Raw genomic sequence first — 27948 nt, 5'->3', positions numbered from 1 at the left:
ATAACCGCTTGTCGCGGACCGCTACATGCCGTCACCTGCGCGCGGCGAAATCAAAGCTCGTCGGCACTGCGAGCTATAACCTCCCCGCACTCACCAGGCCCGCGCACAGATTCCAGACGCTCGTCCCAGTTCGCACAGCAGCCACCAACGACAGGATCCGGACCGGGCATTCTACGACCCGCCGTCCCGACCCCCACAGCCGAGTGACGTCACTAATAGCCGGTGCCCCCCTCCCGCGAGCTCACCTCGTGACCCGCGGCGGCAGCGGCGGCGCGCCGGGGCCGCTAGTGTCGGTCGCCGTCGCCGCCGTCGCCATCGCCGCCATCACCGCCGATGGCGCCGCCGACGCGTACGCCTGGCGTCTGGAGCTGGAGCAGGGCCGAGGCAGCGCCGCGGCCGCGGCCGACCATCGGCGGCCGCGGGGGGCGCACCTCGCCGCCGTCGACGCCGACCGGCAGCGGCGCGGCGGCCGGTCGCCGCGAGCGCCCCATGCCCAGGCTCGGGTTGATGTTGACCGTGGCCGTGGGGCAGCAGAGCGGGTTGGTGGTGGGCCGCCGACGTGCGCCAACCGACGACGTGGAGGGCGCCACCGTCGAGCTCGCCTCGGACGCGTCCACCACGCTGTGGACGCAGGTGGAACGCGGTCGGAAACACCGGGCCGGGCACCGGTGGTCAGAAGCACCGGGCCCGTGGGCAGGCGCCGGCGGCACGTTTGCACCAGCCCCTGTGGCGGTACAAGGTCATCATGGACCGCCGCGTCACAGTCATTTAGTTACTGTAATGACACCGTGGGTGGAACCTTGTCCGATTACAGGCATCGTCTATCGTGTTATATGGCGATCCCCCGACGCAAACCCTCGACTCCAGTGCTCCGTCACCTTCGATATCTTGCTCCCCTCAGCTCCTCTCACACTAAAGCATTTCAGTGTCGGCGAGCATTCATGGTTGGGTGACCGACATCCGGGTCATGGCTCGTTCGTTCTCTCCAGACTGCGGTTACTACCTTTAGCAGTCCAAGGTCTGCCAGCTGTCCCTGCGTGACATGTGCGGTAAAAATCACATGGCAACCCACTTCCGTGCTGTGCGATCCATCGATTTTCCACCAGAACGTCCATTAGAATTTGTGTTGCGGGCCGTCGTCACTTCGGCACTGTCCTCGTTATTAAGCCCGTTGGTTATTGGGTTTCACAGGCGCGTCAACTGCACTGGTTATTTGTACCTACGTACTTGGCGCCGTCCTAACAAGTCAGCATACTTCTGTTACCGCTTATATTCAAATAACAGCTTGTAAGAACCACATTTTTGAGCGAGTTTTCACATCGCTAACCAAACCTCCGGAGTCTGCCACGAGCCCCGCAGCTACCGTCCCTCGTCACAGGTCGCGTTCTGTCCGGGCGAGCCGACCGGCTCACCACCGCGACCCTGGTCAGCGCACCGGCACTGACGGCAGACGGAGCGCGCTCCTCGCACTCACCTGCCGCTCTGGATGGCACGCGCCCTGCTGACGTTCTCCTGCCGGAACTTGTTGCGCGCCGACTTGCCGCGGTGCTCGGTCGGCATGCGGAAGATCTCGCGGTTCTCCGTGGCGGTCTGCGGGTCGTATTTGGTGCGCATGTGACGCGGTAGGTTGCTGACTTCCACGTCCCAGTCGTCGTCCAGCTGGTCGCCCCAACCGTCGACGTTGTTCTGCACGGGGTCGTTGCGTGCCGCCCAGGTGACGGGCATTGTCAGGTCTCCCGAGGAGCCGTCTGAGCTGCCTGCGCTGGCCGACGGGCGCTCGGTCAGTCGGGGCGCCGCGCAAATGTGAACAGCAACATTTGACTCCCTTCAGTCTAAGATGTCAGCGATAGCTGTCACATAATCAGCAGACAGCTGAAACACCAACAGCACCACATATCAACCCTACTTCCACCGGGGGCGAGTACAATCCAGCCTGTGCCGGGTTCCAGGACCGTAGACGACCCGAAGGGCGCGAGATCCCGGCCGCGGCCGAGCTAAGCTGGATCACTCACCCGCTCGCTGCGCCAGCACGTGCCGGTCCACAGGCGCCTTGTCCGGACACCGGTCCAGGTGGTGACGGAACTCGGGCTCGCGCACCCAGTGCGTCGCGTTGAAGGGGCACTTCTTGATTGAGACGTCCTTGTTGTACTGTCGGCAACAGAAGCGCCGGCTGACGCTCGCGGCTGCTGCTGGACGCCGTTTACGGGCCATACCACACAGAGCATCGGGGGACAACGGGAGCAGGACAGCAGAACATCTGGGACGTTTTGCCACGCGGATACTCTCGTACGTCCCGCCGGGCTTAGTGGTGGGCAAGCTTACAAAAGTACTTCCAGTACCAAACTATCAGCCAGCTAGCCACGCGGAGTCGGGCACAGTTAATACGAGCGCGGGAACGCCCACGTCTCAGCTATTTCCTTTCCGACATTACGCAGCGCCCGACGCTGTCACATGGAAGGACGAGGGGCATTCGCGGACCACTTACAGAGGAGCAGCGGGTCAGATGCTTCTGCATGTCGGTGACCTGATGTGCTGGATTGAATGGGCATGTCAACTTCTTTTCCATGACCCTGAAGTCATAGCCGTGGATCGGCATTGTGACGCTGCAGCCCGTTTCTGTGGGGTGACGGAGCACGATGTGAGCGAATGGAAGCATGTGTATCTGATTGCATGTAATGCAGCAAAATTGCAGTGGTATCTTGACCCAGCACACAGTCTGCTCTTGAAGGCATAATATCCGAATGGTTAGCACCTCGGACTCCCATGTTGGGGGGGGGGGGGGGATTTGAATGCTGGTTGGACCATGACCCCTGCCTGCTCATGACCAATTCAATCACCTGGCACCCAATAACAGAGATGTGACTACATGTGTCATGTTCCCTTAAGAAAGCCGGCCTGTTCTTTAAGTCATGAGCAATTGTGACTGTGAAATGCTGATCAAAACCACAACTTTTATGCCAGTTCAATTATTTGTGAAGTTGATCAATCTCTAGGCTTTAGGAGTTTAATGATTTCAGGGGCTCAAGAGCTTAAAAGCTCACAGTATTTAATACATACAGTGCTTTCAAAACTGGATGTGTTTCAAAGGCTCAATGGTTCCACAAGCTTTTGTCCTTTTGTCTTTAGACACACACACACACTTGAAAAGTTAATTTTAGCACCCATGGTACCATTGGATATATATTTGGTGCATCTATTTAATGGCACTTTTCACTGACACTGGCCTACATTTGATATATGAAATTTGCCTATAAATACACACTTCATGAACTTCTGTATTTCTAGGGTGTTCAATGCAACTTCAGATCATGCTTATTCATTAAAGGCATCATGCCTCCCTTCCTAGGAGACTCACTGTAAATATTAGAAGCTACAGCACAAAATTGGCTGGCTCCCTGGAAAAATGACCCCAGTTAGCACATATAGCTTGGTGCCCCTCAAACACTTGATTACCACACAATGGCCATGTTAAGTGTACCAATGTAAATTATCACACAGCAATTTCAACTATGCTAGAAGGCTTGCAGAGAACATTCATTCACCTTAACTACACCCATTAACCATGCCCATCTTCCCATTCATGTCTGCACAATCATACATGCACTAATTGTTTACATCATCCACAGACTTTTCTGATAACCTGGGTAAGACTTGTAAAGAAGCTTTCCAAAAGCATCCAACTCATGTAACATATCATATGATGGGTTTAAGATTTTAAGGTCTGATACATGCTGCCAGAATCCCTGGTATCCTAAGATAAGGGTAAGGAGCATGCAGTAAGTATAACAGATTTCCTTATAGCAGAGAAATGATTGTGATTATGCATGAAAGGTGGGATTAGAAGGACATTTGCCATTGAGCAGGGCTCAGAACAGAGATGGAGTTTTAAGAAACACAAGAAAGTGCAATCAATTTGATCCTGACAGCCCTTTATAAGCACTTGAACAGCATCCTTTTTCTTGTCTTCTTAACAGCTGATGGCCTAACCTTAAAGATGTCCCCCATACAGCCCTAATCAGAAGCAAAGGTGGGTTACCTTAAAAGGTGGAACCACTAGAGGGAACCAAGACATAACTGCCCCACTTCTAGATGACCAAATTGGGCAAAAATGATACATTTCTAGACTTTGAACTGGGCAAAAATGATATAGTTCTAGACTTTCAAGAAAATTTAATCACTTTTACAAAGCAAAATCTGAGAACACTCAAGATTGAAGTGAGCAAAATATGATTTGTATACCAAAGCATCACTTAAGAATTTGGTGACCCCCAGCAGGCAATGCTCCTATCACAAAAGCTTCATAAATCCTCCCCAAAGCTGGCATCTTAGGCCTGCCCTGTGATACCTGTGCATGAAATAACCCCATATCCATCTGCCTTCCTATCTACCTGGGCAGAACTCCTACTGCCTTTGATCATGCATTACTGACATGAGATCATAAGGAGTAACTTTAAATAAACAGCTGTATTCTGAAATGCTATCATGAAATAATTTCACATCTATTACTGAATGTGGCTGACAGCAGCTTCAAGGCAGTTGACATGTGCTGTACCACTGACAGAGAGGGAGGGAGAGAGAAGAAACACAGAGATAGAGATAGACTCACTCAGCCTGATAATGCTAAGACCTTTAAAAAGGCATTCATAGGTGTAACACAAAATAAAAATACTTTTGGAGTGGCAGCGCTGAGAAAAAGGGCTACAGGCTACTCTCCAGTTAACCAAATGCTCTTACAGACTTGGAGATGTGCCACCCCCAGGCTTAAAAGAAAATATAGCCCTGAAATTCTCAAAGCATACATAGAATCAATCCACACAAGTAATTTCACCGTGTACTCCAGACAAGTAGTGGGACTCTCCCGTAACAGCGCGACAATTCCTAGGCGCCAACTCAAACACATTTTGGCGAGTTCCATCACGCATCGAGCATGTCACAACTCCATAGCAAGTTAGACGTTCGATGTTGTCTTCCTCTAACAACAACGATCCTAAATTTACCTAAAACCTCTTAAAGCCGCCCAACTTGGAGTAGGGCCTCGGAGAACCACGCTCCGATGGAAACCCTGCGAGAATGTTCTACCGCCTTGGTAAGATGGATAAAACGGTGTTGTATTGCCCTGGATAAAACCGTCCAGTAATTCTCATTTCATCTTCGTTTTGACCTTAGTATGACGTCACTGGTGTCAAGACTTCAACGCGCGGCGGGCCGCGAGGCGCCGCACTTTATGCTGAGTGACAAACGGAACATCGAAATATTCGTGCAGACAATGAAAAAATCTGCCAGTTGAAGGTGCATATGGCCAACGAGCCGACTGCTCATAATTTTATGACGAATATGATGATATGCTGTGGAAGCCTATACGCCAAACAGCACATACGCGCACATACGAGGCTTTTTCACAACAGGCCGGCAGAAACATCGAGCTGTCTTCGTACCGACAACTAAACTGCTAGTGGCAAATGAATATGACCAGCGAGCCGGGCGCGTAACATCTAGCGGCGACCGTGATGACATAAGCGGCCCACCACCCGTGGACGTAGTCACGGGAGCCAAACGGGGGCACGGGAACGGAGGTAGGAAGGCAGGTTTCTGAGCCTTTTTTCGAAAGCTTAACCCTATGATCTGGAAAGGAATAACCAAAAACAGCTACCGGCCTCCTCAACTGCGGGAAGCGCCTCCATTCCCTGGTCTTGGCAAACCAATCTTTGCAATGCCTCTGTATTCCTGAGTCCACATTTACCATGTTGGAAAAGACATGCGGTATTTTTAAGGAACTGTATTTAAGAAAAACGAGTCAACTTCGTTCAACTCGAGTAAGCTCGAACGTCAGTACTGAGCAATACGCAGATAACAAAGGTCATCTGTCCTGTGTAGTTCGGCAGAAGGCGCTGTGGCGGCAGCACTCGGGAATGCACCGGGTCTCAACCGAGTGCCGGTGCCTGGGGCCGGCGGCGTCACTGGCTGGTCTCTATCGGAGGCGAGTCTGGAACAGCGGTAAGCCGCCATCAGCCTGCGGAACGGGGCGCGTGGCGTCGAACGAAGCGCAATCGTGAGATTCTCTCGCTAAACGCTCGGTTCACTGTTTAGCGCATGAGACGTGGCACAGCGTCGCCACAGCAGAGGGGTGTTGTTACAGTCGAGCCGGTCGCTGACCCGCCCGGCGCACGGAGTAGCGCTGCGTGTCGATTCGGCCGGCCGACGCCGGGCTGTGCTCGGCACGGGCGATCGGCGTCGGGCAGCGCTCGGCCCGACCAGTCGGTGCCGGGTCTGCGTATTCCGGACGGCGGTCCGGCCTCCTGCGCGACATCCGGCCGCGGTACGTGCGCCTCGTATGTTCGGTCGGCCGGGCGCAGAGCGCCGCCTATCAGGCCACTCGATTCTCCGGCGTGGGCCCAAGCGTCTGGCCGTCGCGGCTGGACTTCCGACGCTGCGAACTGAACTCTCGCCACGTGGCTATGTGGAGGGGTCGACAGGACTACGGATGACTGGCACTAGGACCTGTATCGTGCAGGCGCCAACAGCCGATGGCGGTGATCGCTCTGCGGCGTGAGCGACGCCGGCTAATCTGGGATTATTTGGGGGTCGCCTGGGATCGCGCCGGTCGCTCACAGGCGGCTGACGCGGGGATCAGGCGCGGCAGGGGCACGGTCCCAGGGGTCGGCTCCGACTTCCACGCCAAGCGTCCCTGAGGCTGTGTGGATAGTCGGCGGTGCCGCTGGGCGGCGGGTCCGGCGTATAGGCCGGCCGGTCCGCCCGCGGATCCACCGAGGTGCAAAGGTCGCATGAGAGAGGCCTCTGTACCGTGCCTGTGTGGCGAACGTAACATTGACGAACCGCAGTCTTTCACTCGAGAATGGAAGCCGTGTACAGAGCGTTCGCGGCGTTACAGTCGTACTCCGTGGAAGCAGATTGCTATGCATACAGCGATGGCGGCAGTGGCCGGTTGACGGTGCGTACCGTCGTAGCAGTCGGCCACGTCTTCGTTCAGGCCCCACGCGCGCCGGCCGTTCCTGCGCGCCTCCTCCAGCAGCTCGTCGGCCGTGATGGGAGCTCGCAGCCAATCATCAGACGCCTCCCCGTCCGGCAGCCAACCGTCAGGGGCGTCGTGCACGTCCGGTTCCCAGGTCTCCTGAGTTTCCCCGCCCGGTCTCCAGGCACCTGAGGTCTCCCCACCCGGTCTCCAGGCCTCCCGAGCCTCCCCGTCCGGTTCCCAGGAATCTGAGGTCTCCCCGTCAGGTCTCCCAGGTTTCCTGAGCTTCTCCGCCCGGTCTCCAGGCACCTGAGGTCCCCCCGCCCGGTCTCCAGGCCTCTGAGGTCTCCCCACACGGTCTCCAGGCCGTCAGGCCGGCACCAGTCGTCCCGAGGCCGGTGTCCGGGCCGGGGAGGTGGTACGGGCTGGACGGCGCCGGGTGAAGCAGTCCGGTCGGCCGGCGGTCGTCGTCGTCAGCGGCGTCAGGGGCGCTCCTACGACGCTGGTCTGGCGTCTCCCCGGCGCCGTCCCTCCGACTCCAGCCCGGGGCATCGGCCGCGTCAGAGGTGTCGCACCGGCCACCGCCGTCGCCACCACCACCGTACGGCCGGCTGCAGGGGGCAGCTCCTCCTGACAGCGCCGCCTCGGCGTCTCCTGGCGTGACGTCCGGAGCAGCCGTGCTGTGGTGCAGCAGGTGGTCTGTCACACGCGGAAGGAGACTGCCGCATCGCCTCCGGGCGCTTGGACTGGGTTAATGTGGCATCGTAGTCGAAAACAAGTCCGGTAATAATTTTGACGGCCAGACCTCGGTGGCAGGGTGCAGTCGAAAACTCTGATCATACAATACTGCGACAGGTTAAGTTGTTCTGAGCTGTCTTCCATGATAAGATGTCGCATAAGATCACCCCGAAGGCCACTCTTAAAGAAACAACGTACAACGTGCTTAGTAGTGAGCCAACGTAACAGTGCCTGACTGGACTAAGCGAACGGCATAATTTTATTTGGATGGAACAACGTGACAATATCCGATAAAGCTCCGAAGGTTCCTATCATATCTAGCACTATCCTGCGCATCAAAAGTAATCCTAGCTTAAGCAGCGCTTTACGCACGCCTGGGAATGGCAGGGACCGTCAACAACACGAGCTGCGCGAAGCCAACTCAGTGCGGCCAACCATGGTCTGCGGACGGCGCTGACCTGTCCCGCGGCGTCTGCAGGTGGCGCTGCAGTCGCGCCAGGATCCGCACGGGCAGCTCGGGCAGCTCCTGCACCAGGCGGGCGAGCGGCCGGCCGCGCAGCGCCGCCAAACCGCCACAGCGGCGCAGCAGCAGCGCAGCAGACAGCGCGTTCAGCTGCGGCAGTCGCAGCAGCTGGCGCTCCTCCGCGCCGCAGACGGCGGCCGGCCGCGCTGGTGCGAGCCGGGCGCCGGCGGCGGCCTCCTGAGCCGGGCACGGAGCGTCGCAACGTCACGCGGGACGGGACAGCAGCGCGGTGACAACACATCGCCGCCGCCGCATGGAGCTTATGACGGCGCTATCGCCGCAGACGGACAGTGTCGGAGCTGGGCGCAACGGCCGCTGATATCGGCGTTCAAAGGGCTGGGCCCCGTCACTTTTACATGGACGAAACAGAAAGGGAGCGAGCCCAGCTGCTATGAAGCTATGGGAACGACTGATCTCCGTGCCTGTTGAATTAAGAGCCGTGCACGTCCACAAGCCTACACAGCCCGAGGACGAATGCAGTCAGTTGGATCACGGCAGCGCCAGCGGCGGGGTTTAGCTGATTCCGTGACTGGCCATCGGTAGTGTCCGTGCGGGCAGACCAGGGTTCACCTGTGCTAGTGGCAGATTGATTCCGTGACTGGCGCGACTGGCCATCGGTAGTGTCCGTGCGGGCAGACCAGGGTTCACCTGTGCTAGCGGCGAATTTGTCCCATTACAGGCCCGCATGAAGAGCAGGGGCACGGGCTGGGGTAACACCGCGGCCATCGCGGTCACCAGCCACCAACGAGTCTTCACGCTGTGGTTGGGACTCCTGACGCGGCAGGGGGCCAGGACGGGCCTCTCAGCCAGAGGCGAGGCGCACTCATGGCTGACGGCCACAACACCGCTCGCCGAGAAAGGCCCGAACATCACGGGCACGAGCGGAGGAGTGGTGAATCTGAATGGCTCACCCCGGCCGGCGCCAGCAGGATATCCAGGATGATGTGAATCGCGCTGTCCGGGTCGGCGTACACCATCCGGACCGTGTACTCCGGCAGCTGGCAGGCGGGCGCCAGCAGAGACCGGAGCCGAGCCAGCGCCGTCTCCTCCCGTCTGGAACACACCACCCCGTCAGACGCCGGAGCGGTGCGGTGAGGAACCGGACCGGACCGGACCGGACCGGACCGGACCGGACCGGACCGAACTGGACCAAACCGAACCAAACCGAACCGACCCGACCCGACCCGACCCGACCCGACCCGACCCGACCCGACCCGACCCGACCCGACCGGACCGGACCGGACCCGACCGGACCGGACCTGACCGGACCGGACCGAACCCGACCGGACCGGACCGGACCGGAACAGACGGCGGCCGGCCGCACCAGACGGCGACAGCATCGCCGACGACCCTCGATCCCCGCTCGCTCATCAAGACCGCAACGACCTGAGGCTATTTGAGCGGCGCGACGGTCGCTATCAGTGACGTTCCCTGGACACGGGGCCGGCGGTCGCCGTCACCGTAGCAACATCGCCAGTCATTGCGCGTTGCAAGGGCCGGGCGTCACGCACGCCAGGCGCCTGTTTCGCCCAGCCAAACAGTGAACACGCTGGCCGCGCCGGAAGCGGTCACGACCAATGCCGCAGTTCACCACGGCGCGGCGCACGGCAGCAGCGCAACAGAACTCTCGCTGAGCCAGGCCGAGCCTGGCAAGGCCGCAAAACCAAACAACTGTCGGCGTGCGTGGATGTTCAACGCTCTTCCCTGGGGTGGCATTTACGTCAAGGGTAAAAATGTCATCATGAATAATGCGTTGTGGTCCGTGACAACACAAGACATGATGTAAAGAATACCGTCATGATGATCGACCGAATATCTTCATCTTGATGTCACACAGCTCGTGGACGTTATGACCTTCCACGTTCACGATAGCATGACAACCGAAATGCTGTAGGTAGCAGGCTTACAATGCTGCAGGTTTTCCGAGTATTTATCCCCACTCTTATCCCCAGTATAAGCCGGCGGCGGCTGGGCACCGCTCGTTGGCCGGCTCGCTCTGGAAGCCGATGGACAGATCTGCCCCACGCTGCCTGCTCTCAGTGACGCGACGGAAGCTACGGAGCTACGGAAGTTTCAGAGAATGACGCCTGAGTGATGGTGTCTTGCAAGTCGGTTCAAGGTGCCGTAAGGAAAGCAGTCTAGGGTGAAACAAGGTCAACAATGGAAGATGCATGAGGAGCATGCACAAATGAAAACGTCCAGTATGAAGGCCATCAACTTTCTCATGCGGGAACGATAAAAAATTTACGAGGCACCATTTGAAGCACGAGCATTGCAGCGTATTTACGACCACGATGACAGGACTGGAAGGTCGCCGAAGCGTTGGACGCGCGACAAGTTACGCTAATCGATGACGCTAGCTTCCTGACATAACTCAATTTAATATCGCAAAGTTCGTCGGATCGCCGGGCACACATGTCAAGCTGCAGACGTGCGGAATGTCCCCGGTCCGGTTCCTTTCACGACATTTCATGCTTCGTGTCCTTCCGTGCGCGGCGGCGCCCCTCCGCTGAATGGGCTATTGTTATGTTGGCTGGGCTACGGCCCGAGCTTGAACAATGTAGGGACCTGCTAAGCGAAAACAAATTATACGAATGCACGAAGGCGCACCTCCACACCCTCCATACTTCGCGATGGGAGAAGTATAGAGCCTTTTCCCCATCGATGTCCAGACCGTGCCGAATTTCATATGGCTGTGGCCTGTATGTTACAAGGTGACTGCGGGTGGGTGTAGCCTCTCAGAATAACAATATTTGTGTTTAGTCGAGCGGCTGTAACAGTCGCAGCCTGCTGCAGATGAGCCTCACGACAGGGCTGCATCTGTATCTGCACCTGCATCTGTATCTGTATCTGTGCCCCTCGAAGCTGGCCCAGCCGTGCCGCGAGCGCCCAGTGCGATGAAGCACGACGGCGACTGCAGTGGACCGGCGGCCGGACTTCGCCCGGCTGCTGCTCAACAAGGTGCTGGACACTCTGGCAGGCTGCTGGTTTCATCGACACATTATATTTTTGGTAGATGCAACGCAGGTTGGTGGTAAGCTCTAGTTTTTATGCTGCTTAAGAAAGGGTGGGGTAGGCATCGCCCTCCCCCTCCAGCACCGATGATGACGTATCCAATGCCCACCCACGTCTATTATGCGCCCACCTATGTCTCACATTCGAGGTTAAAGGAAAAAAGACTGAGCGTATCCGTCCCATGCCGTGTGTCCCATTCACACAGAGTCATCACACCTGGTGCGATGTGTTCTGACCGTGACTCGGCGGTGGCGACGGCGGCGGCTCTGTTGCGGCCCACCACCAGCAGCCAGCAGAGGGCGCTCTGCTCGCGAAGTGCGCGCACATGCGCCGCCAGCCGGTCGGCGGCGGCCGGCATGGCGAGCTCCACAAGCGGCCGCACCATCAGGCAGGTGTCAGCGGCCAGCACCAGGTCCGGCCACGACCGGTCAGCCGCCGCCGGCCCGAGCACCCCCCTGACGGGCGCACAGGGGAGCTGTGGTGACACGGGAAGGGGAGGGGGCGACACGGGGAGGGTAACGGGAGTCGTGGCAATGCAACACACGAGCAGCAGCGAGTCGTAACACTTGACAGCGCCCCGGCTGAAGTCAACTGGCGTGAGCAAGCCCGTCGTGACCGCCGGTAGTCAGTCGCCTATTGTACAATTCGCCGCACTAGCAAAACTCCCGACAAAATATACGACTACCGGCAGTGGCCGCGGCCAACCACGACACGTTGCTGCCCCCCCCCCCCCCCTTCCCACCAGCAAGGCCATTGTGCTACAGTTAGACATGCACACACAGGCATACGCGACACACGCACGCATATATATATATATATATATATATATATATATATATATATATATATATGCCGGCTATCACCGATCCTCGAGCGTCCACGGCTGCCCTGGCCGGCTGGCCGGCCGTCCGGCCGTCCGGCCCGACCCGGCTCTTGCGGCCGCTCCGTACCGGTAGTGCCGGGTGTGCACAGTGACGGTGTGCCCAGAGAGGACCTCGAGCCGGCGCAGGTGCCAGCGGTGCGCCGCCTCCGAGCAGGCCACCACGCAGATGGTTGGCGGACCGGCGCCGCCGCCGCCGCCGCCGCCGGCCACAGGCCGGCAGCAGCGTCTGACGGCCGGTTCATTGCTTTGATCCCCCGCGGCTGAATACAGTTGGAGTGAGTTAGCTGCGCTACAGCTGCTGTTTTGGAGAGGGATAAATTCAAGCACGTTTGCATGGGCACATAATTTTCGACATGGTGCTGGTTTCGCCTAAAATGGCGAAACTGGTATGCATGAGTTGCGCATTACAAATCACGGTGAAGTGACGCCGTTTTTCCACCATGACCTCGTTGCACGCTAGGGAGATATGTCCGGCGCAATGGTGGCTCAAGTACGCGAGAAGACCTGTCCTACTCTACCGCAAAACCGACCCATGCCGCCTCGTTAAACCCATGCCACTGGGTTGTCAAACACCACAGCGGAGCCGTACGAGGTTCACAGCTGAAGCCCTCTGTGTGGAAGAAATCTGTTCACATATATCTTTTTAGTCCCCGCTTCAAGCCGCCTTTATAATCTGATAGTCTCTTTAGGGCCGTTTATAAGCCTTATAAGTTCCCGTTTCAAAATGCTTAATACCAAGCAAATTTTTTGGGGATAATGTGCTGATAGGTGATATCGGGCACAACGCCGATTATACAATCATGTTACGTTTGCCGAACATACCGAAGGAACAAACAATAAAGGCCTACGTGATGACTCGGTCGCTTTAACATGCGGTAGTAGTGAAGAAAACTGAATGTGCGCCACGCTCTGACCAGGTCGACAATGAATCTCCCCCCCCCCCCCCCTCCCTCCGATTCGGCAAACATTGTCCAAAACGATCAAAGGAAGATAACGGGCATGGTCTCGCCAGGATGGCCCTTATTACAGATATCGGAATAATCTGACGCCTGACTACCGCTTCACCTCAAATTTCAGCAAGGTTAAAACCGATGGGCGGGTAGAAACGTTGCAAGGTGTGCTCGGGATTCACGTTTTAAATATTACATTTGGAGATTTTAGACACAAAGGGCGTATAATGACCAATGGACCAATATTTGTTGTTGCATATGACACACAAAGTAACCACAAACCACGTAAGATGTCAATTGCACTTACGCGGAACATTATGCATGTAGAAAAGACAGTACTAATATCCAAATTTCTCATAAAATAGCCCGCAAATGGAAAGATGGATACACTGATATTTCGGCAACACGCCATTATCGAAACGAATATCAGTAAAGAAATGAGGCTATTAGCGCTGGCTGTCTAAACAACAAATTAGCATGTAGAACATGAAAATTCCAGAGGGCATCATGATTCTAGCCCAATCGAACCGTTACTGGTGCCGTTCAGCCGGCAACAAGCCCGATCAACAGGGCTGCCGGCCTCTACGCCCGACGCGAACCATCTGCATTGCAAGCGCAGTGTCTGTGCCTGAACAACGAGCATAATCACAGAACATTGGCGCGCGGGCGAGTGCGAGCGGTGGCTGGGGGGGGGGGGGGGGAGGGGCGGACAAGAGGTTACCGAGGAGACTGCATTTGACATCGAAAAATTCAGCCCTTTTTTCCCTAATTCCCGACAGTGCATATGAGGAAGCGAGTTGAGCGGCGCGCCAGAGCCGCTACGGCACCCACCGGCCCCAGGCCCTGACCCGGCGGGGCCGAGCGGTGCCGGCTGACCTCTTCACCCACCGGCCCCAGGCCCTGACCTGGCGGGGCCGAGCGGTGCCGGCTGACCTCAACACCCACCGGCCCCAGGCCCTGACCTGGCGGGGCCGAGCGGTGCCGGCTGACCTCTACCCCCACCGGCCCCGGGCCCGGACCTGGCGGGGCCGAGCGGTGCCCGCTGACCTCTACACCCACCGGCCCCAGGCCCTGACCTGGCGGGGCCGAGCGGTGCCGGCTGACCTCAACACCCACCGGCCCAGGGCCCTGACCTGGCGGGGCCGAGCGGTGCCCGCTGACCTCTACCCCCACCGGCCCCGGGCCCTGACCTGGCGGGGCCGAGCGGTGCCGGCTGACCTCTACCCCCACCGGCCCAGGGCCCTGACCTGGCGGGGCCGAGCGGTGCCGGCTGACCTCAACACCCACCGGCCCCAGGCCCTGACCTGGCGGGGCTGAGCGGTGCCGGCTGACCTCTACCCTCACCGGCCCAGGGCCCTGACCCGGCGGGGCCGAGCGGTGCCGGCTGACCTCTACACTCACCGGCCCAGGGCCCGGACCCGGCGGGGCCGAGCGGTGCCGGCTGACCTCTACACTCACCGGCCCCAGGCCCTGACCCGGCGGGGCCGAGCGGTGCCCGCTGACCTCTACACTCACCGGCCCCGGGCCCTGACCTGGCGGGGCCGAGCGGTGCCGGCTGACCTCAACACCCACCGGCCCAGGGCCCTGACCTGGCGGGCCGAGCGGTGCCGGCTGACCTCTACACCCACCGGCCCCGGGCCGTGACCCGGCGGGGCCGAGCGATGCCGGCTGACCTCTGCTGGACGGCGCGTGTCGCTGCACGGCCGTCCAGTCCAGGCGCACGGGCAGCGCCAGCGAAGCGACCCCGGCCCTGCGGCAGCGCTCCAGCAGGGAGGCGGCCGCGCCTGTCAGCAGTGGCACCACCAGCGAAAACGGTGCCAAAGACCAGGCCGGCCCGGCGCCGGCCACCACCGCCACGCTGTGCTGCTTCAGTCTGCGGGCGGTTGAGACGGAAGGAGCGCAGGTCAGGGTGGCGGGGACAAAGGTCGGGGTAGCAGGGACATGGCTGCAGGCGGGAGGAACCCGGAGAGCGAGGTAAGCACGTATTGGCGGGGAGGTGTAGAGCCGGTCCGAGTCTGAGTGGGAATATCGGACATCTCCTGCCGGACATCCCAAAATTTTCGCCGCTCCACCGCACGCGTGCGTCACCACCCTGCCACGCGTTTGGGCCCCCCGAGCCGGCAGCATCCGCGGCCAGTACAGTCGCTCACGCTGCGCGCACTCGTTCGTCAGACTCGTCCGGCGCCAGGTGGACGAGCCTCGTCCAGGGTAACTCGCCCAGCGCGGTCCGCAACTCGTCCAGCAGCACGTCCGAGCCCGGCTCCGCTACCACCAGCACCTGGAACGCCGGCCGGCTGAGCTAGTGACCTGACGTCGAGCCGCGGGGCATCCAGTAAGCGCCATCTTCGTCAAAACCAAAGAAAATGCAGGTCAGGAATAACATATTTGAACAGCATTGGTGCTGGAAAACATTTGCGGCTTTTTGGCTTACCATTGCCAAAGTGAGAAAACCGAGCAGGTCACGAAGAACATGCATTCAGCCCAGCAGTGTGGGTCACCCCGACGGTCTTGAGTGGCGAAAATTGCAATTTGCAGTTCCGCTGGCAAAGAGCCGGAACAACATAGTGACTCAACTGCAAGGATTTCCATGTCAAAAAGTAATGTCCCAACACCCCTTTCTCTCGTATTTTTGGCCGGCAACATCGTCTACGACCTACACACAGCATGTGACACCGTTTGTACCCTGCCAATAGTCTGTGACGTCATCTACAGCCTACCTCAGGCCTGCAACTTCACTCCTAGCTCGCTGTCAGTCAGTGACATAATTCCCAGCCTAACAACATCACATGACGGCATGCCGGTCCTACCGTCGGCGTGTGACATTGGGTGTCGCCGGCCCGGACCAGCGCCGAGACGAGAGCCGTCAGCCGAGGGTGTCGGCACGGCGCGGCCGCCAGTGCCGCCTCCAGGGCGGCGACCGTCCCCTCCAGCGCCCCTGGCCGAACGCGGCGACCGGTCAGGCGGCAGGACCGAGACACGGGAGGCGGGCGGCGGCCGTGCGGCAGTGGCGCGGGGCGTGCTGAGGGGCGAGAGTCACGTCTGGCGGGCTGCGCGGCCGCGTGACACGTCTGAGGCCGAGTTACTGCCAGAAGCCCTGCCCCCCCCCCCCCCCCCTCTCCCCAGCCAGACCGACCAGAGCACGGCCTTACGCTGTGTGGCAGTAGCCTCTCCAGGGAAGGAAAGGGCCGAGTGGCTACTGCCGGCCTGAAGGGGGGGGGGGGGGCGGGAACGTCCATACGACTGTCGTGCCCGGGGGAGGGGGGACGTCCATACGACTGTCGTGCCCGGGGGAGGGGGGACGTCCATACGACTGCCGTGCCCGGGGGAGGGGGGACGTCTGTACGACTGTCGTGCCCGGGGGAGGGGGGACGTCCATACGACTGCCGTGCCCGGGGGCCAGCCGACCGGCGGCAGAGCACCTTACGATGCCCAGGGGTGTCGTTGCCCCTGCATACCGGCGGCCCATCCGTTTTGAGGTGGAGCTGGACAGAACGAAAAGTAGGGGTCATTGGAGGCACGGGGTGCATCGATTAAAAACTAAAATATGCACGGGTTCCAGCTTACAGCAGCCATGGTCGAAGGCCTTTGTTGACGGTGGCCATTACACTGCAATGTCGTGGTAATCATCGCATAGAATGACCTCATGCGAGCTCTGTTCATGATGAAATAGCTTAAAAAAAAAACGCTGGAAATGCACCGATTATTTTCACTGGAGACAATAACTAGACCATGAAAGTCACGATGATGATGCCTACTATCGCTTGCACATGCAGGCCGAAAACAAAGCCATTGTCATTTGGAAATATCAGAGCCCATTCACTCCTTTCTCTGCGAGTCATTGTTTTATTTACTTCGACCATTCGGATTGTCTTTCCACCATGATGCAACACACCAAAGCTTTCATCTGAAAGAACGTTTGCGTCAATCCCAGTATTTGCTTATGCACGGCAAACATCAGGTCGCTCCGAAACGGTCATTCATTTGCACTTAAGCATCAAGCTGTTAACCACTTTGAGATAAGGAAAAACAATGGCAGCCGGGGTCGCTTACCATGCAGCACGTTAATGTATGTGCGGGAGAACTGTTGCAGCCTGGCGCCGCCTACCCTGCTGGATGACGGCGTGTGTGCGGGAGAACTGTCGCAGCCGGGGTCTGCTAACCCCTGCTGGACGACGACGTGTGTGCGGGAGAACTGTCGTAGCCTGGCGCCGCCTACCCTGCTGGGTGACGGCGTGTGTGCGGGAGAACTGTCGCAGCCGGGGTCTGCTTACCCTCCATGACAGCGTGTGTGCGGGAGAACTGTCGCAGCCGGGGTCTGCTTACCCTCCATGACAGCGTGTGTGCGGGAGAACTGTCGCAGCCGAGGTCCGCTTACCCTGCAGGATGTCGGCGTGTGTGCGTGAGAACTGTCGCAGTTGTTCGGCGGCTGCGCCGGCGGACAGGTGGGCAGTCAGCTGGCGGGCCTTGGCCAGGCCGTGGACGGCCAGCGTGTGTCGGTACCGTCGCAGCAGGCCGGCTCGCTCTGGCGGCCGCGTGCCGGGTCATCTTAACTGACGAGACCACGTCACACAAAGAGGACACCCCGGCTGAACAGCCTGGCGAGGCCTCCTAGTAAAGCAACGTCGGTGGGACGCTCTAAATGGCCACCTTGGTGAACCATTGCAGCGGTAGGTTCTGACTAGAGCACGGAGTGAGGTGGAACACCTTGCATGAGCACAAAGCATGTACCGAAGGAGACATGCTCCACATCGCGACCGCACGGACCAGACAGCCATGACCACAAGCCGCACGCACACATCAAGACAATACACGCGGAGGTGGGTTTGTCTGCCGAGCACACAGGAGTCGCGGAACACAAACGCACGCGCACCGGCGGCAACACAGCGCGTCCGGGGTTGATGGAGCCACGCGTGCGTCTCGCCGGCAGCCCTCAGGCGTGCCTGACGAACAGAGGTCACTCATGGCTGGCCTGATCACAGCCGAGTGGACTGCTGTTGACAGCCTCCGGCCGACATTCGAGGCTGGGGTGAGGGCGTTACCTGCAGACGGAAGGGAGTCCTTGACCTCATCGCACATCTGCTTGAGGACTAGGCGGGTTGTGTCTGGCATCACGTCGATGAAGCGTTGGTTCATCTGGAGCGGTTCCATCAGCCCCTCTCCGAAATCGACCAGAACCGCCAGGCAGCGCGTAGTGTTTGCTGCAAACATGGAGGACTTGGCGCTACCTGTTACCAGCTGCTTACCAACAGGCACATCCCGCTGACGACCAATGCAATGCTCCATCAAGTTCTGCGCGACCGGACACCTGTAAAAGCCTCGGTCGTAATGACTACGGAATGCTTCAATATCATTTTCAGCGGCGCTTAAATCATATCTTCCGGCGCTGGTATTCGACTAACCCAAACGACCTCGAAGCACAGGCCGCATGCCTGACCTGAACCGGACGGCAGCGTTCCAAAGTTCACCCAGTAGGGTGTGCAGGATGTAAATACAAATTCATGCTACCTGGCTCTCCGGCGGTTCCCGCACGCAATTCGTTGGCGCTAATCCGTTGCCCTTTCACTCCGAACTAGACATCTGACCTACTGAGCCCATTTGTCAACCCTGAGGCTCGTAGATCCTGGTTTGACGGCCGCCCGGTTCGATGCTGATTGAACGATTTTGAGCAAAGGGAGGGGCTACAGGCAGTGAGCCCGAATCCGGGGTATGATAGCATGAAAAATAATGACATCCCTGCCACTCAAGTTGGCCGAATATTGGAACACTGCCGGACGGGGGAGGACCGCGACCACTCACCGTCCAGAGTGACGGCCACCTCCGTGTGGCTGGCGCCTCCCGCCGCAGACCCAGCGAGAGGGTCGCCCTCGGAGAAGGTCTGGCGGCCGCCGTCCGGTCCGCCACCGCGGAGTGACGCGTCCAGTGCTGGGCGACCTCGCTCGGCGCCCGCCCCCGACGGGTGGTCGGCGGCCGCGCCGACCGGCACGCAGTTAGTTCGGCCACGCTCCCAGGGCGCGCTTCTCGATAGCGCGCCGTGTAGGGCGGTGCGGGCGCGCTCGGCGCCGACGGCCGGGCCGGCCTTGAGCGCGCGGTCCAGCAGGGAGCGTCCGGCGGTCCGAGGCTGGCCGCGGCGCGCCGCGCGCCCCGTCAGCAGCAGCTCGCGCAGCCGCGGCGACGGCCGCGCACGCTCGGCCCTGCTTTTCACCCGGGCGGCCAGCGCCGCCAAGAAGCCGCCAGCGCCGGTTTGAGGCGTCGACGCCGGCACGCACTGCTCTGGAGCCGGTCCACCGGCGCTGGCTAGGACGCTCCGGTCAGCGGTGGCCGTATCACCTGCGGAGCTCTCTAGTGTCATTCGTCCCGTGTCGCCCGCCAATACGGGGCGCTGCGGCGACCAAGAGAGGTGAGGAGCCTTCGGAGGTGGCCCGGCAGCGTCCGGCTGGCGGCCGGGACGCAGCGATGAGCCGGGAGGCCGGACAACAGCGCTCACAGACGCCGTGCGCTCGGCTCTTGGCGGCGGGAGCTGATGGGGACCAGGCCAGTGTGGCTCGATGCCAGTCATCAGCGACAGTTCGCATGTATCTGTTGCCCGACTGGGCCGTAGCTCTGGCGGTGCGAGATCACCATGCTTTCGGAGGCCGGCGTTGGCATCCGAGGGGCCTGCTGGACTCTGCAGCCGTACCTGCTGCGCTTCGGCGGGCGGGCTCAATGCCACTGGCGGTACCGTGTCTAAGCCGCGCCGCTGCGGCGGCTGCTGCGGGCGGGTGGCCTGACACGGAGCGTCGTCCACCGCGCTCTTCACCTGGGCCCGTCGCGGCGACTCTGAGCGCTCCTCTCCGCGCGGCCGTCGCCGAGACGCCGGTCCCTCCTGCAGCGAACACGCCTCTGGCGCGGCAGGTGATGCTGGCCAACCGGAGCCTTCTGTGGGCGGCAACGAGGTTCCCCCGGACGTCGCCAGCGGCCCGCCGTCCCAGATCAGCCGGCACGAGGGGCTGAAGATGCTGGTCGGGCGCCGCTGGCCGTGCCCCGCCGCTGCTTGGTCCGGCTCGATGCCAACGCTTGGCGACGAACGGTCCGCCGGCGGCGTGCGGGAGCGGCACGCCGCCTGACCCGGAGACGCCTCGCCCCGCGGAGGGAGCTCCGGCGCAGGGCCGCGAGAGCAGAGCAGCCGGGGAGACGGCCCGGCCGCGCCGGCCGCGCTCCGGTCTGGCCGCGCGGGCGGAGGCGGCGGCAGCGCACCGTGAGACGGCGAGATGACGGTCAGGCGATCCCAGTCGGCCCTCTGCGCCCGCTCCGCCAGCGGCGGGCCGGGAGACAACACGTCTGATGGAGTGTATCCCACCTCTGCCGGGCAGACTGCCGTGGCGGGCGACGCCGCTCTCAGCGCCGTGCCCGCGGCGCCGACGGCGGCTGACTGGCTCGCTCCAGGAGCCCGCCGAGCGTCCGGCGTCACGTCCTCCGCCGCCAGCGGGGCGCTCCAGCCCAGCCGTCGCCTCGCCGCGTCCAGCTGCCTCGCCGCCACCGGGCTGCGCCTGGCGATCGCAGTGACTGCCGCTGTTTCCACAACAGCACCCCGACTGATGTCAGCCGCCACTCGACACCCTGCCATGACGGCGGTCGGTGCGCCGGCCGCACCCATGCCTGGTCGGCCCAAGTTAGTCTCATCGGACGCCGGCCGCCGAGGTTGGCCATGTGCTGGGAGCGGATCGTCTGGGCAGCCCCCGACGTGTCCGGTGCTAGAGGGGCCCAACGCTTGCATCTCGTGCGGGACATGTCCACACCGACCATCATCGCTGCCGTCCGGCGTCCTCTGAAGGTTTAACGTCGTCTGGCGGCCGTCGCCTTCCGGTGACGAACCGCCACCGAGCTCTACCTGAGCACTTCCTACTCCAGTCCAGCGGCCGCCGTTCTCGCCACCCATCAGCCGCTGGTGCGCCGACCCGTCTCGAGCGCCGCCCTGCTCCTGCCGACCGTCGGCGGCTGCCCGCCGGCCCTCCCCAGCCGGGTCACGATCCAGCGCCTCCTCGTCCGGGCCGTCCGCAGGGGACGCGCCGGTCTGGCGGGGGTCGGTGATGGCAGGGGGAGCGGCGGCAGCAGGCAGGACCATCTCGGTCTCGGCCGGGAGAACGGAACGGCGGGGACTCGGAGAGGAAGCGGCGAGGACAGTCTCGCTGGACACAGGTGTCGGACAGCCATCGTCAGCAGACGGGCCGGCAGCCCGGGTGACTCCTCCGTCGGTGGAGGTGCGTGGCGGAGCTGTAGCCGCAGCGCACCTGGCCAGTTTAACGACTTCGTCAGCGGAGCTTGCTGCTGTCAGGTTTGCAGATCCACCACTGCCCCTGGGACCTTCGGACCTTGCTGGTGCCATGCTGAAGCCCGAAAACGTATCCGTTCCGACAAATGCCGAGCCAGAGGGAGCTGGCACCTGACTTCCCGCAGAATGACCTGACAGCAGGTCCTCATTGATCCGCGCTGACGCTGAGCTGCCGGCAGCGCAAAGACCAAGGCCAGAAAGTGCGGCTGGAACGGAGGCTTTGATCCCACTGGCATTGGCTGGTGGAGATCTCTCGCCACCACTGCCACCGGTGACGGTTAACGCGGTGGTCCTATCACCACCGGTGACGGTTAACGCAGTGGTCCTATCACCACCGGTGACAGTTAACGCAGTGGTCCTACCACCACCGGTATCGGTCAGTGCAGGGGTATCACCACATTTGCTGGTCGCTAGTGCCGAGGCCCTATCAGCAGCAGTGGCGACTCCAGCCGCAATCACAGTACCACTGGTGGTGACCGTTGGTGCTGGCACCCGACCACCAGCCAGCCGGACCGCAGGGTCTCTCGGCCGGCCTGCAGGGGACCGACCATCGGCCAGCTGGACCGGAGGAGAGTCTCTCGGCCCGCCTGCACGGGACCGACTACCAGCCAGCCGGACCGCAGGGTCTCTCGGCCGGCTCCTGCCCTCCGCCTCCGTGCCCCGCCGCGCGGCGCCGGTCCCCAGCGGCTGGCCGACGTCCTCTGGAGGCGCGCTCAGCTCGGCGAGCCGCAGCGGCGCCGGTAGCTCGACCGGCCGCAGCGGCGCCGGCAGCTCGACCGGCCGCAGATCCGGCTCCGGCACCATGACCTCGGGCGCCGTCGGCGAGTTGGCCGCCGTCGGCGTCGGCTCCCAGTCGGTGAACTCGTCATCGGGCAGCGGCTCGTCATGCTCGTTCAGCAACGGGTCCTGCGAGAGCGGACGAGGGTGAGGGGGAAGATGAGCCGTTCGGGGGGGGGGGGGGCACAACGTTGTCCGGTCGTGCCGCCGTACACCCGTGAGACGACGGTGCAGTTGGTTAAATTACTAGACGAGTCACATGAACATTCGGCGGCGCGATTGCATATCAGCCCATGGATACCAGAATACACAATACAACATAATGCATTTAATTGGGGCGGCCAGCTATTCCCCAGAGTGCGACATAATCACGACTACGACTGGCAAAATTGGCATGACGCCAAAATGGATCGGCAGTCACGGCAGCCACGCACGCTATCGCACCGCAGCGGTCGACACCGGCGACAGAATTCACAACAGCAGCGTTCGCAGGGTCACGAACAGGGTCGAGGAGCACGGCCTGGCCCGACGGCCGACACCGTGCAGCGTTCAGCGCGCCACGCCCAGTCGCCCAGCCCAGCCCGCATCACCCTCCAGACCTGGCACTCGGGAGCCGGCCGCCGGTGCGGCCCTTCCGAGGGGTCGCGCTCCCCCTGACCTGCAGGTCACGCATGCCCTGCGGCGGCGGCAGCGGTGGCGACGGCCGGGCGGTCGGGGGCAGCAGCGGCGCCGGCAGCAGCAGCCGGCAGCCGAGCAGCACGTCCCCGTCGGGCGCGGCGGCCGCCAGCAGCTCGTCGCCCGGCAGCCCCGGCGCGCAGCCCGGCTCCGGCTCCAGCGCCCTGGGGCCGCGGCACAACCGGCCCGAGGTTACAGGCTGACAGTGCGCTGACGGCGCCGGACAGCCAGCGGAGGCAACCAACACATGGAGGCAAAGACCAAGCGCTTAAATTTTGTATCTTAAAGATCAAGTATTCCTATGACATGATTGGTGTGAGCCCGAGCCTGATTCTTCTGTAAAATGAGCCGGTGAAGTTACGTTCGGGTCACAAAAGGTGGTGAGACCGGACTAGAGCTCGACCCGGCCCGACCCAGATCTGCCTAGGCGCATACGGCCGATATGAATAGGTTCCGATAGCATCAGAAGAATAATCCAAGGGCGGTATTTAATAGCCGTTGGAATTAGTAACGATAATAAAATAACAACTTCGATGTTACCTATCGTAAGTAGGTAAGATCAGTGAAATGCGAGGTTTGGGCATGTTTTGTAGTTGGAGGATTTGTTACCGTGAAGCGTGCTGGTTATAAACGTGATAGCTCGTCTGGTATTACGGTAGCCTCTGACGTTTCCATTCGCCGCTGGTCACGCTCCATCTTAGGTCTACTATCATTTTCTGAAATATCTTTCCCACCCCTCCCCCCCCCCATATTATGGTGCGTCCCGCGCACATGGCAGTAACTACAAGTAAAGGAAAACATCACCCATATACCACCATTCCGTTGCAGCGCAGCACATACGGCGGCTACATGCTGGTCTAAACAATACCCAAGACACTCTTTCTGAGCGTTGTCAACCTCATTGATCGGACCGTGTGTGACCAACATCCGGCAGCCGAACACATTGCAGCCACCCACATCAATTCTCTCAATCCGCGTCTGTCAGAGCGTCACAAAAGCCGGCGGGCTCCTACAGAGCCCGGCCCGATGGCAGCTGACGGCGAGCGTGCGTGCGAGCGTCCACTCCATCAGCACGGGACGGCGGCGGCTCGCTGCATCGCTGAGGCCGTCCAGCTCCGAGAGCGGGCTCGCTGGTGGCGCGGCGACGGCACGTCTGTCTCCTGCGGGGCCCGGCGTCACGCCCGCAGAAGGCAGGCCGGCACCCCAGGCGAGCGTCCGACCCATCCCAACGATCTGTGCCCGAGTCCGAGCCCTGGTGTATTGAGTCGGTGTCCCAGGCCCGAGTCCTCCCTTGTGACGTTGCATGAGCCCGAGTCCGATCATGTTCCCAGTTCATGGGTCCGGGTCCTTAGAGACCACAGCCGAATCGGGTCTGGGTCTGTGGCTGGGCCCTGTAGCGTTGGGTCCGAGACCGTCAGTGTCTTACGAATTGGCGTAAGATAAAGACAGCTTCATATTAAGCTTTCGGGGGTGTCGATCGCAAAGCCTAAACAGTGTAACGGGGTAAGTCTGCACGTCATCCAACCACACCAACCGTCACCTTCCTTATCTTGCCGAGTCGGCAATGGAGTCGTTGTCAGATTGTGGGAATGCATGCTTACCTATAGCAAGGCATAGGCATGCATACCTACAGCTCTGTGGTGGTTAACGCGTGCGCCCGAGCATGTGCACGTGCCGCGTGTGAAGTTGTCGTCGCATGCACCGGCAGCCTTTGCAAAGTTGTGCAGGCATTCGCTACATCTTGTACAGCTCAGCTCACAAGTGAATCTAGCCAAATCTAAAGCGAAACACATTTAGCCCCAAAGATCCAAAGCAAGCTCAACGAGCACCGTAATACCTACCTTTATGCTCTGCACACCGAACCCTTTCGTGATGTTCCGCCGACTTCCGTGCTCCATATCCCGATCTAATCCGATCGCTCTGGCAACGCGAGGTTACGGCCTAATTATAGCCTAAGAACATGGAGGATAGTTGAACGATTGCCAATACCAAGTCATGGTCCTCGGCGTCCAGAACCCCGGAAGACGACCCCAAGCACAAGTCCTGGCGTTCCGCGTCTACTGACCCTGAGTCATAGTTCACCGTTCCCTCCAAAAAGTTTATCGGACTTCGAGCACGAATCATTCGAGAAATGCGTCGGTGCGATCTACTCCGAGTTCAACGTGGTCATTAGATGTTGGTCATGAAGCCACTTCATTATTGGGGTACGCCGATTCAGCGGGGATGTGTTCTGCCACGTAGCCCATAAATGTATTAAACCGGTAAAGGAAGGGCTCCACGTTTGTATGGGGACTTGAAACCGAAACATCCATCTTAAAGATTACTCGGTGCAGTTCACAGCCATGTCATTCTTAAAACCTGAAACTCCCTAGTTTCCAAGCTACGAGCCCACGAAGATATGTCTAGATTAACTAGAAGATCTATTGCGTTTTGTCTATTCCAAGGGTACCCAAGCACTCGTGGAGGTATTCAACGCCATTCAAATCCTGTCATTCCACATTCTACTGGCCATGCGGCGTTCAAGGCTAAGAAAAGCATCATTATCGGGCTGTTTATATCTGGCACTCGTGAGAACGATTTCCAGATATAACGGCTGTCAGTTTACAGTCTCAATCCAGGTTGTATAAGCTATGCAAGATCACGAATTACGTTTTGTGCTACACAAGAAGTTAGACATTCTTCCTAGTTATCACGGGAATGAGACTTCTCGTCAAATAGCTATACTAAAGCTAATATGTAGCCAATATATAATAACTAATAACGCCGTAACCGAATACGTGAATGCAACAAGCACCTTAAAGGGGGTGTTTCACATTTGAAGATATCAAGGCAAGCATCAGATATGATGAAACAAGCTCACTTTTAACTATTGATATGCCTTTTTAGTGGAAAAGACTGCTCTAGACAGCACAATTTTCCGTTTAGTAAATATGTTCCTCAATGAGTAATGGCTGCATTGTGCCATCGTACCTTGCACATTATTGACTGAGAACCAATTAATGCCCGTCATTTCTGGACATCGCGCTCACAAACGCCAGATATATACGCCTCGACAATCATATTTTTCTTGGCCTTGATCGTCGCAAGGCTTATAAAATGGGGGATTTGAATGACGTCATTATGACATCATGATTGCCAAAGTGACTTTGACATGCTCTCCCCGATATACGTTTCCCTATTTTCGCGGGCGTGTAGCTCAGAAACTGGAGGGTCCTATGTGCTAAGAAAGGCAGACTTGTTAACAGCATCAAAAGGTCGTCAAGGTGGCTATTTCAGCTCAGAACCCGGTATAAATGTGGAACACTCCCTTCAAAATCGCAAAAAAAACATGCAAGAACACCGCGAATGGTCAAAACACGAGCACCTAACGATATTTGGTTCGGCACACACCCAGCACCGCCGTATGTGACCTCTCATGGGACCGAAAAACTACAAGTGAGAGCTGTTATACAAACATTCCATGACGCAATTCCAGCAATGGCGCATTGAGGAGCATATTTACAAAATGGATATATTTTTGGCCTTGAGCAGTCTTTTCCACTTACAAGTATACCAAAAGTCACAATTGAGCTTATCTCAACACATCTGATGCTTACAAAGCGAGGCATTTGCAGCACATTTGCAGTGCCTGAGGCGGTATCGGTATACCACGCATGGCCCACATGCGAGTGAGGCTCCAGAAATATTTCGCTACTAGGAAAAAAGCCGCGTGCATTGGGACACCAACGGTCGCAGGCCCTCGGAACACGTTGCAACCACAATGTCCACAGCGGCTGCTAGCTGCTATACAGGGCACGGCCAGGCCGACGGACCACCCTGCGGCAGCTGTCGCCGACCCCGCGGCACGGCTTCCGCGCCGCGTATCGACTGGTCCGCGTCGCGCCGTGGAAACGGCCGCCGCCTGTCCCCGGGCACCGGGGCCCACCCGGAAACGGGACGCCCCCAGCACGGTCCGGCTCCGTCACAAATGGTGGCAGGCTGCGAGCACGCAAGCCCTGCTGCTTGAATTCCGGGGCCGCAATAAAAGCGAGGGCGATTAATCGAGCCTACAGCTTTCACCGCTTGCCCTGCCAGGCGTTGTTGACGTTTCTGATAGCGCTTTGCGAGCGTCTATGGGACTGTTCAGACGTTTAGAGGGCTGCATAGGTGTCTAGGGCCTGTGCAAATGTCTACGTGGCCATGCGGTTTCTAGCGGGCTATGCAATGTCTAGAGGGCTACGCGGATGTCTAGGGGATATGCAAATTCTAGGGGCCTATGCAGGTGTTTGGGAAAGGTGTCTAGTGAGCTGTGGAAGTTTCTGAGGGTGGTGGAGGTGGCTAGTAAGGTGAGGTGGGGGTGGGGGCTCTTGCCAATATCCCAGAGCAGGAATAATGAAAGGCTTCGACCCGTATCGACCCGCATCGCGCTTACAGAATACGGAACGCTGAGAGGTGTCTTAAAGGCAGCGGCATGTGCTAAAGAGGCGTGTTTAGTGCGACGCAAGCCGTTTGGATGCGTTGTCGAAGGTTCCCGCAGCACAAGAGACCTTGTCGCGATGAATGCGTGAGCAATAACTGAGCTGTGCATAGTGTGCCAACGGCATCCTGGTGCGAACGCAAGCTTCCGTCCGATCCAGAGCTCGGACTTTAATGACCAGGTGCACACCTGACACCTCGGAAACAGGGGTGTCACTTTCTAAAATAAGTTGGGGGAGGGCACTGCCGAAAAGGTTGGCCTGACGTACCCCAAAACCCGACTTCACCCCCGGCTTTTGGTTACTTGAATTGGCGTCCTCGATACTGAAATATAAACAACACTTTTTGATATTCCGTTGAACCAAAATCGCTTTCCTGCAGATAAGTGACTTTCCATTTCAATTCAATGGAGCTGCATTTTCTGAAAAGCTTAGAATTGGATGTATTTCAGAGAAAAACATCTGCATACTGGCTTAAGATATGAAGGAGCTGGCACGACAAAAACATTCGTCGTATTATGGGGGCTTGGGGTTTTTACAGGGTAATATATGGTGCAAAGTTAACTTGATACTTATAGTGATGACAAAGTAGAAAAGATGAACGGTTCTTCATTTCAGCTGCCGATAAGTAATGCAAACCTTTGACAAAGAACAC

The 27948-nt window shown here is 59.0% G+C and overlaps 2 protein-coding genes and 1 long non-coding RNA gene across 3 annotated transcripts; all 3 read right to left on the bottom strand.

Moving 5' to 3' along the window:
* Nucleotides 1-21: 21 nt before the first annotated feature.
* On the bottom strand, nucleotides 22-4805 carry LOC119103015 (uncharacterized). Its single transcript, XM_037226465.1, has 6 exons — nucleotides 4607-4805; nucleotides 2486-2616; nucleotides 2013-2148; nucleotides 1475-1757; nucleotides 485-621; nucleotides 22-35 (listed from the first exon to the last, which is right to left on the bottom strand). Exons 2-6 carry the CDS (start codon nucleotides 2594-2596, stop codon nucleotides 22-24), a joined length of 681 nt encoding a protein of 226 aa, XP_037082360.1. The 5' UTR covers nucleotides 2597-2616; nucleotides 4607-4805.
* A 975-nt stretch (nucleotides 4806-5780) lies between these two features.
* LOC119103795 (uncharacterized) lies at nucleotides 5781-8206 on the bottom strand. Its single transcript, XR_005094813.1, has 3 exons — nucleotides 8167-8206; nucleotides 6958-7650; nucleotides 5781-5983 (listed from the first exon to the last, which is right to left on the bottom strand). It is a non-coding gene; the product is annotated as an uncharacterized LOC119103795 (long non-coding RNA).
* Nucleotides 8207-8797: 591 nt separating this feature from the next.
* On the bottom strand, nucleotides 8798-18965 carry LOC119103014 (uncharacterized). The gene is made up of 12 exons (XM_037226464.1): nucleotides 18876-18965; nucleotides 18119-18277; nucleotides 17455-17601; nucleotides 15887-16014; nucleotides 15230-15357; nucleotides 14753-14952; nucleotides 13911-13984; nucleotides 12197-12273; nucleotides 11527-11701; nucleotides 10208-10293; nucleotides 9143-9284; nucleotides 8798-8806 (listed from the first exon to the last, which is right to left on the bottom strand). The coding sequence occupies exons 2-12, from the start codon at nucleotides 18225-18227 to the stop codon at nucleotides 8798-8800; spliced, it is 1275 nt and encodes a 424-aa protein (XP_037082359.1). The 5' UTR covers nucleotides 18228-18277; nucleotides 18876-18965.
* Between the last annotated feature and the right edge of the window lie 8983 nt (nucleotides 18966-27948).

This window comes from Pollicipes pollicipes, unplaced genomic scaffold, assembly GCF_011947565.3.
Source record: "Pollicipes pollicipes isolate AB1234 unplaced genomic scaffold, Ppol_2.1 Scaffold_5724;HRSCAF=6776_pilon_pilon_pilon, whole genome shotgun sequence".
In the NCBI taxonomy this organism is placed as follows: domain Eukaryota; kingdom Metazoa; phylum Arthropoda; class Thecostraca; order Pollicipedomorpha; family Pollicipedidae; genus Pollicipes; species Pollicipes pollicipes.
This window is presented reverse-complemented; position numbering and strand designations above follow the sequence as displayed.

Bases quoted from the DNA above. Each gene is read 5' to 3' on its own strand.
- LOC119103014 (XM_037226464.1), bottom strand. From the start codon at position 18,227: ATGGAACCGCTCCAGATGAACCAACGCTTCATCGACGTGATGCCAGAC. The intron at 15,358-15,886 runs GTAGGACCGGCA...CCGGCGTTCCAG, and splicing joins CCCAATGTCACACGCCGACG to GTGCTGGTGGTAGCGGAGCC. The intron at 12,274-13,910 runs GTGGGTGCCGTA...GCCTGCTCGGAG, and splicing joins CGGGTCAGGGCCTGGGGCCG to GCGGCGCACCGCTGGCACCT.
- LOC119103015 (XM_037226465.1), bottom strand. From the start codon at position 2,596: ATGCCGATCCACGGCTATGACTTCAGGGTCATGGAAAAGAAGTTGACA. The intron at 2,149-2,485 runs GTAAGTGGTCCG...TGTTGCCGACAG, and splicing joins ATCTGACCCGCTGCTCCTCT to TACAACAAGGACGTCTCAAT. The intron at 1,758-2,012 runs GTGAGTGATCCA...CGGCCAGCGCAG, and splicing joins CGTGCTGGCGCAGCGAGCGG to GCAGCTCAGACGGCTCCTCG.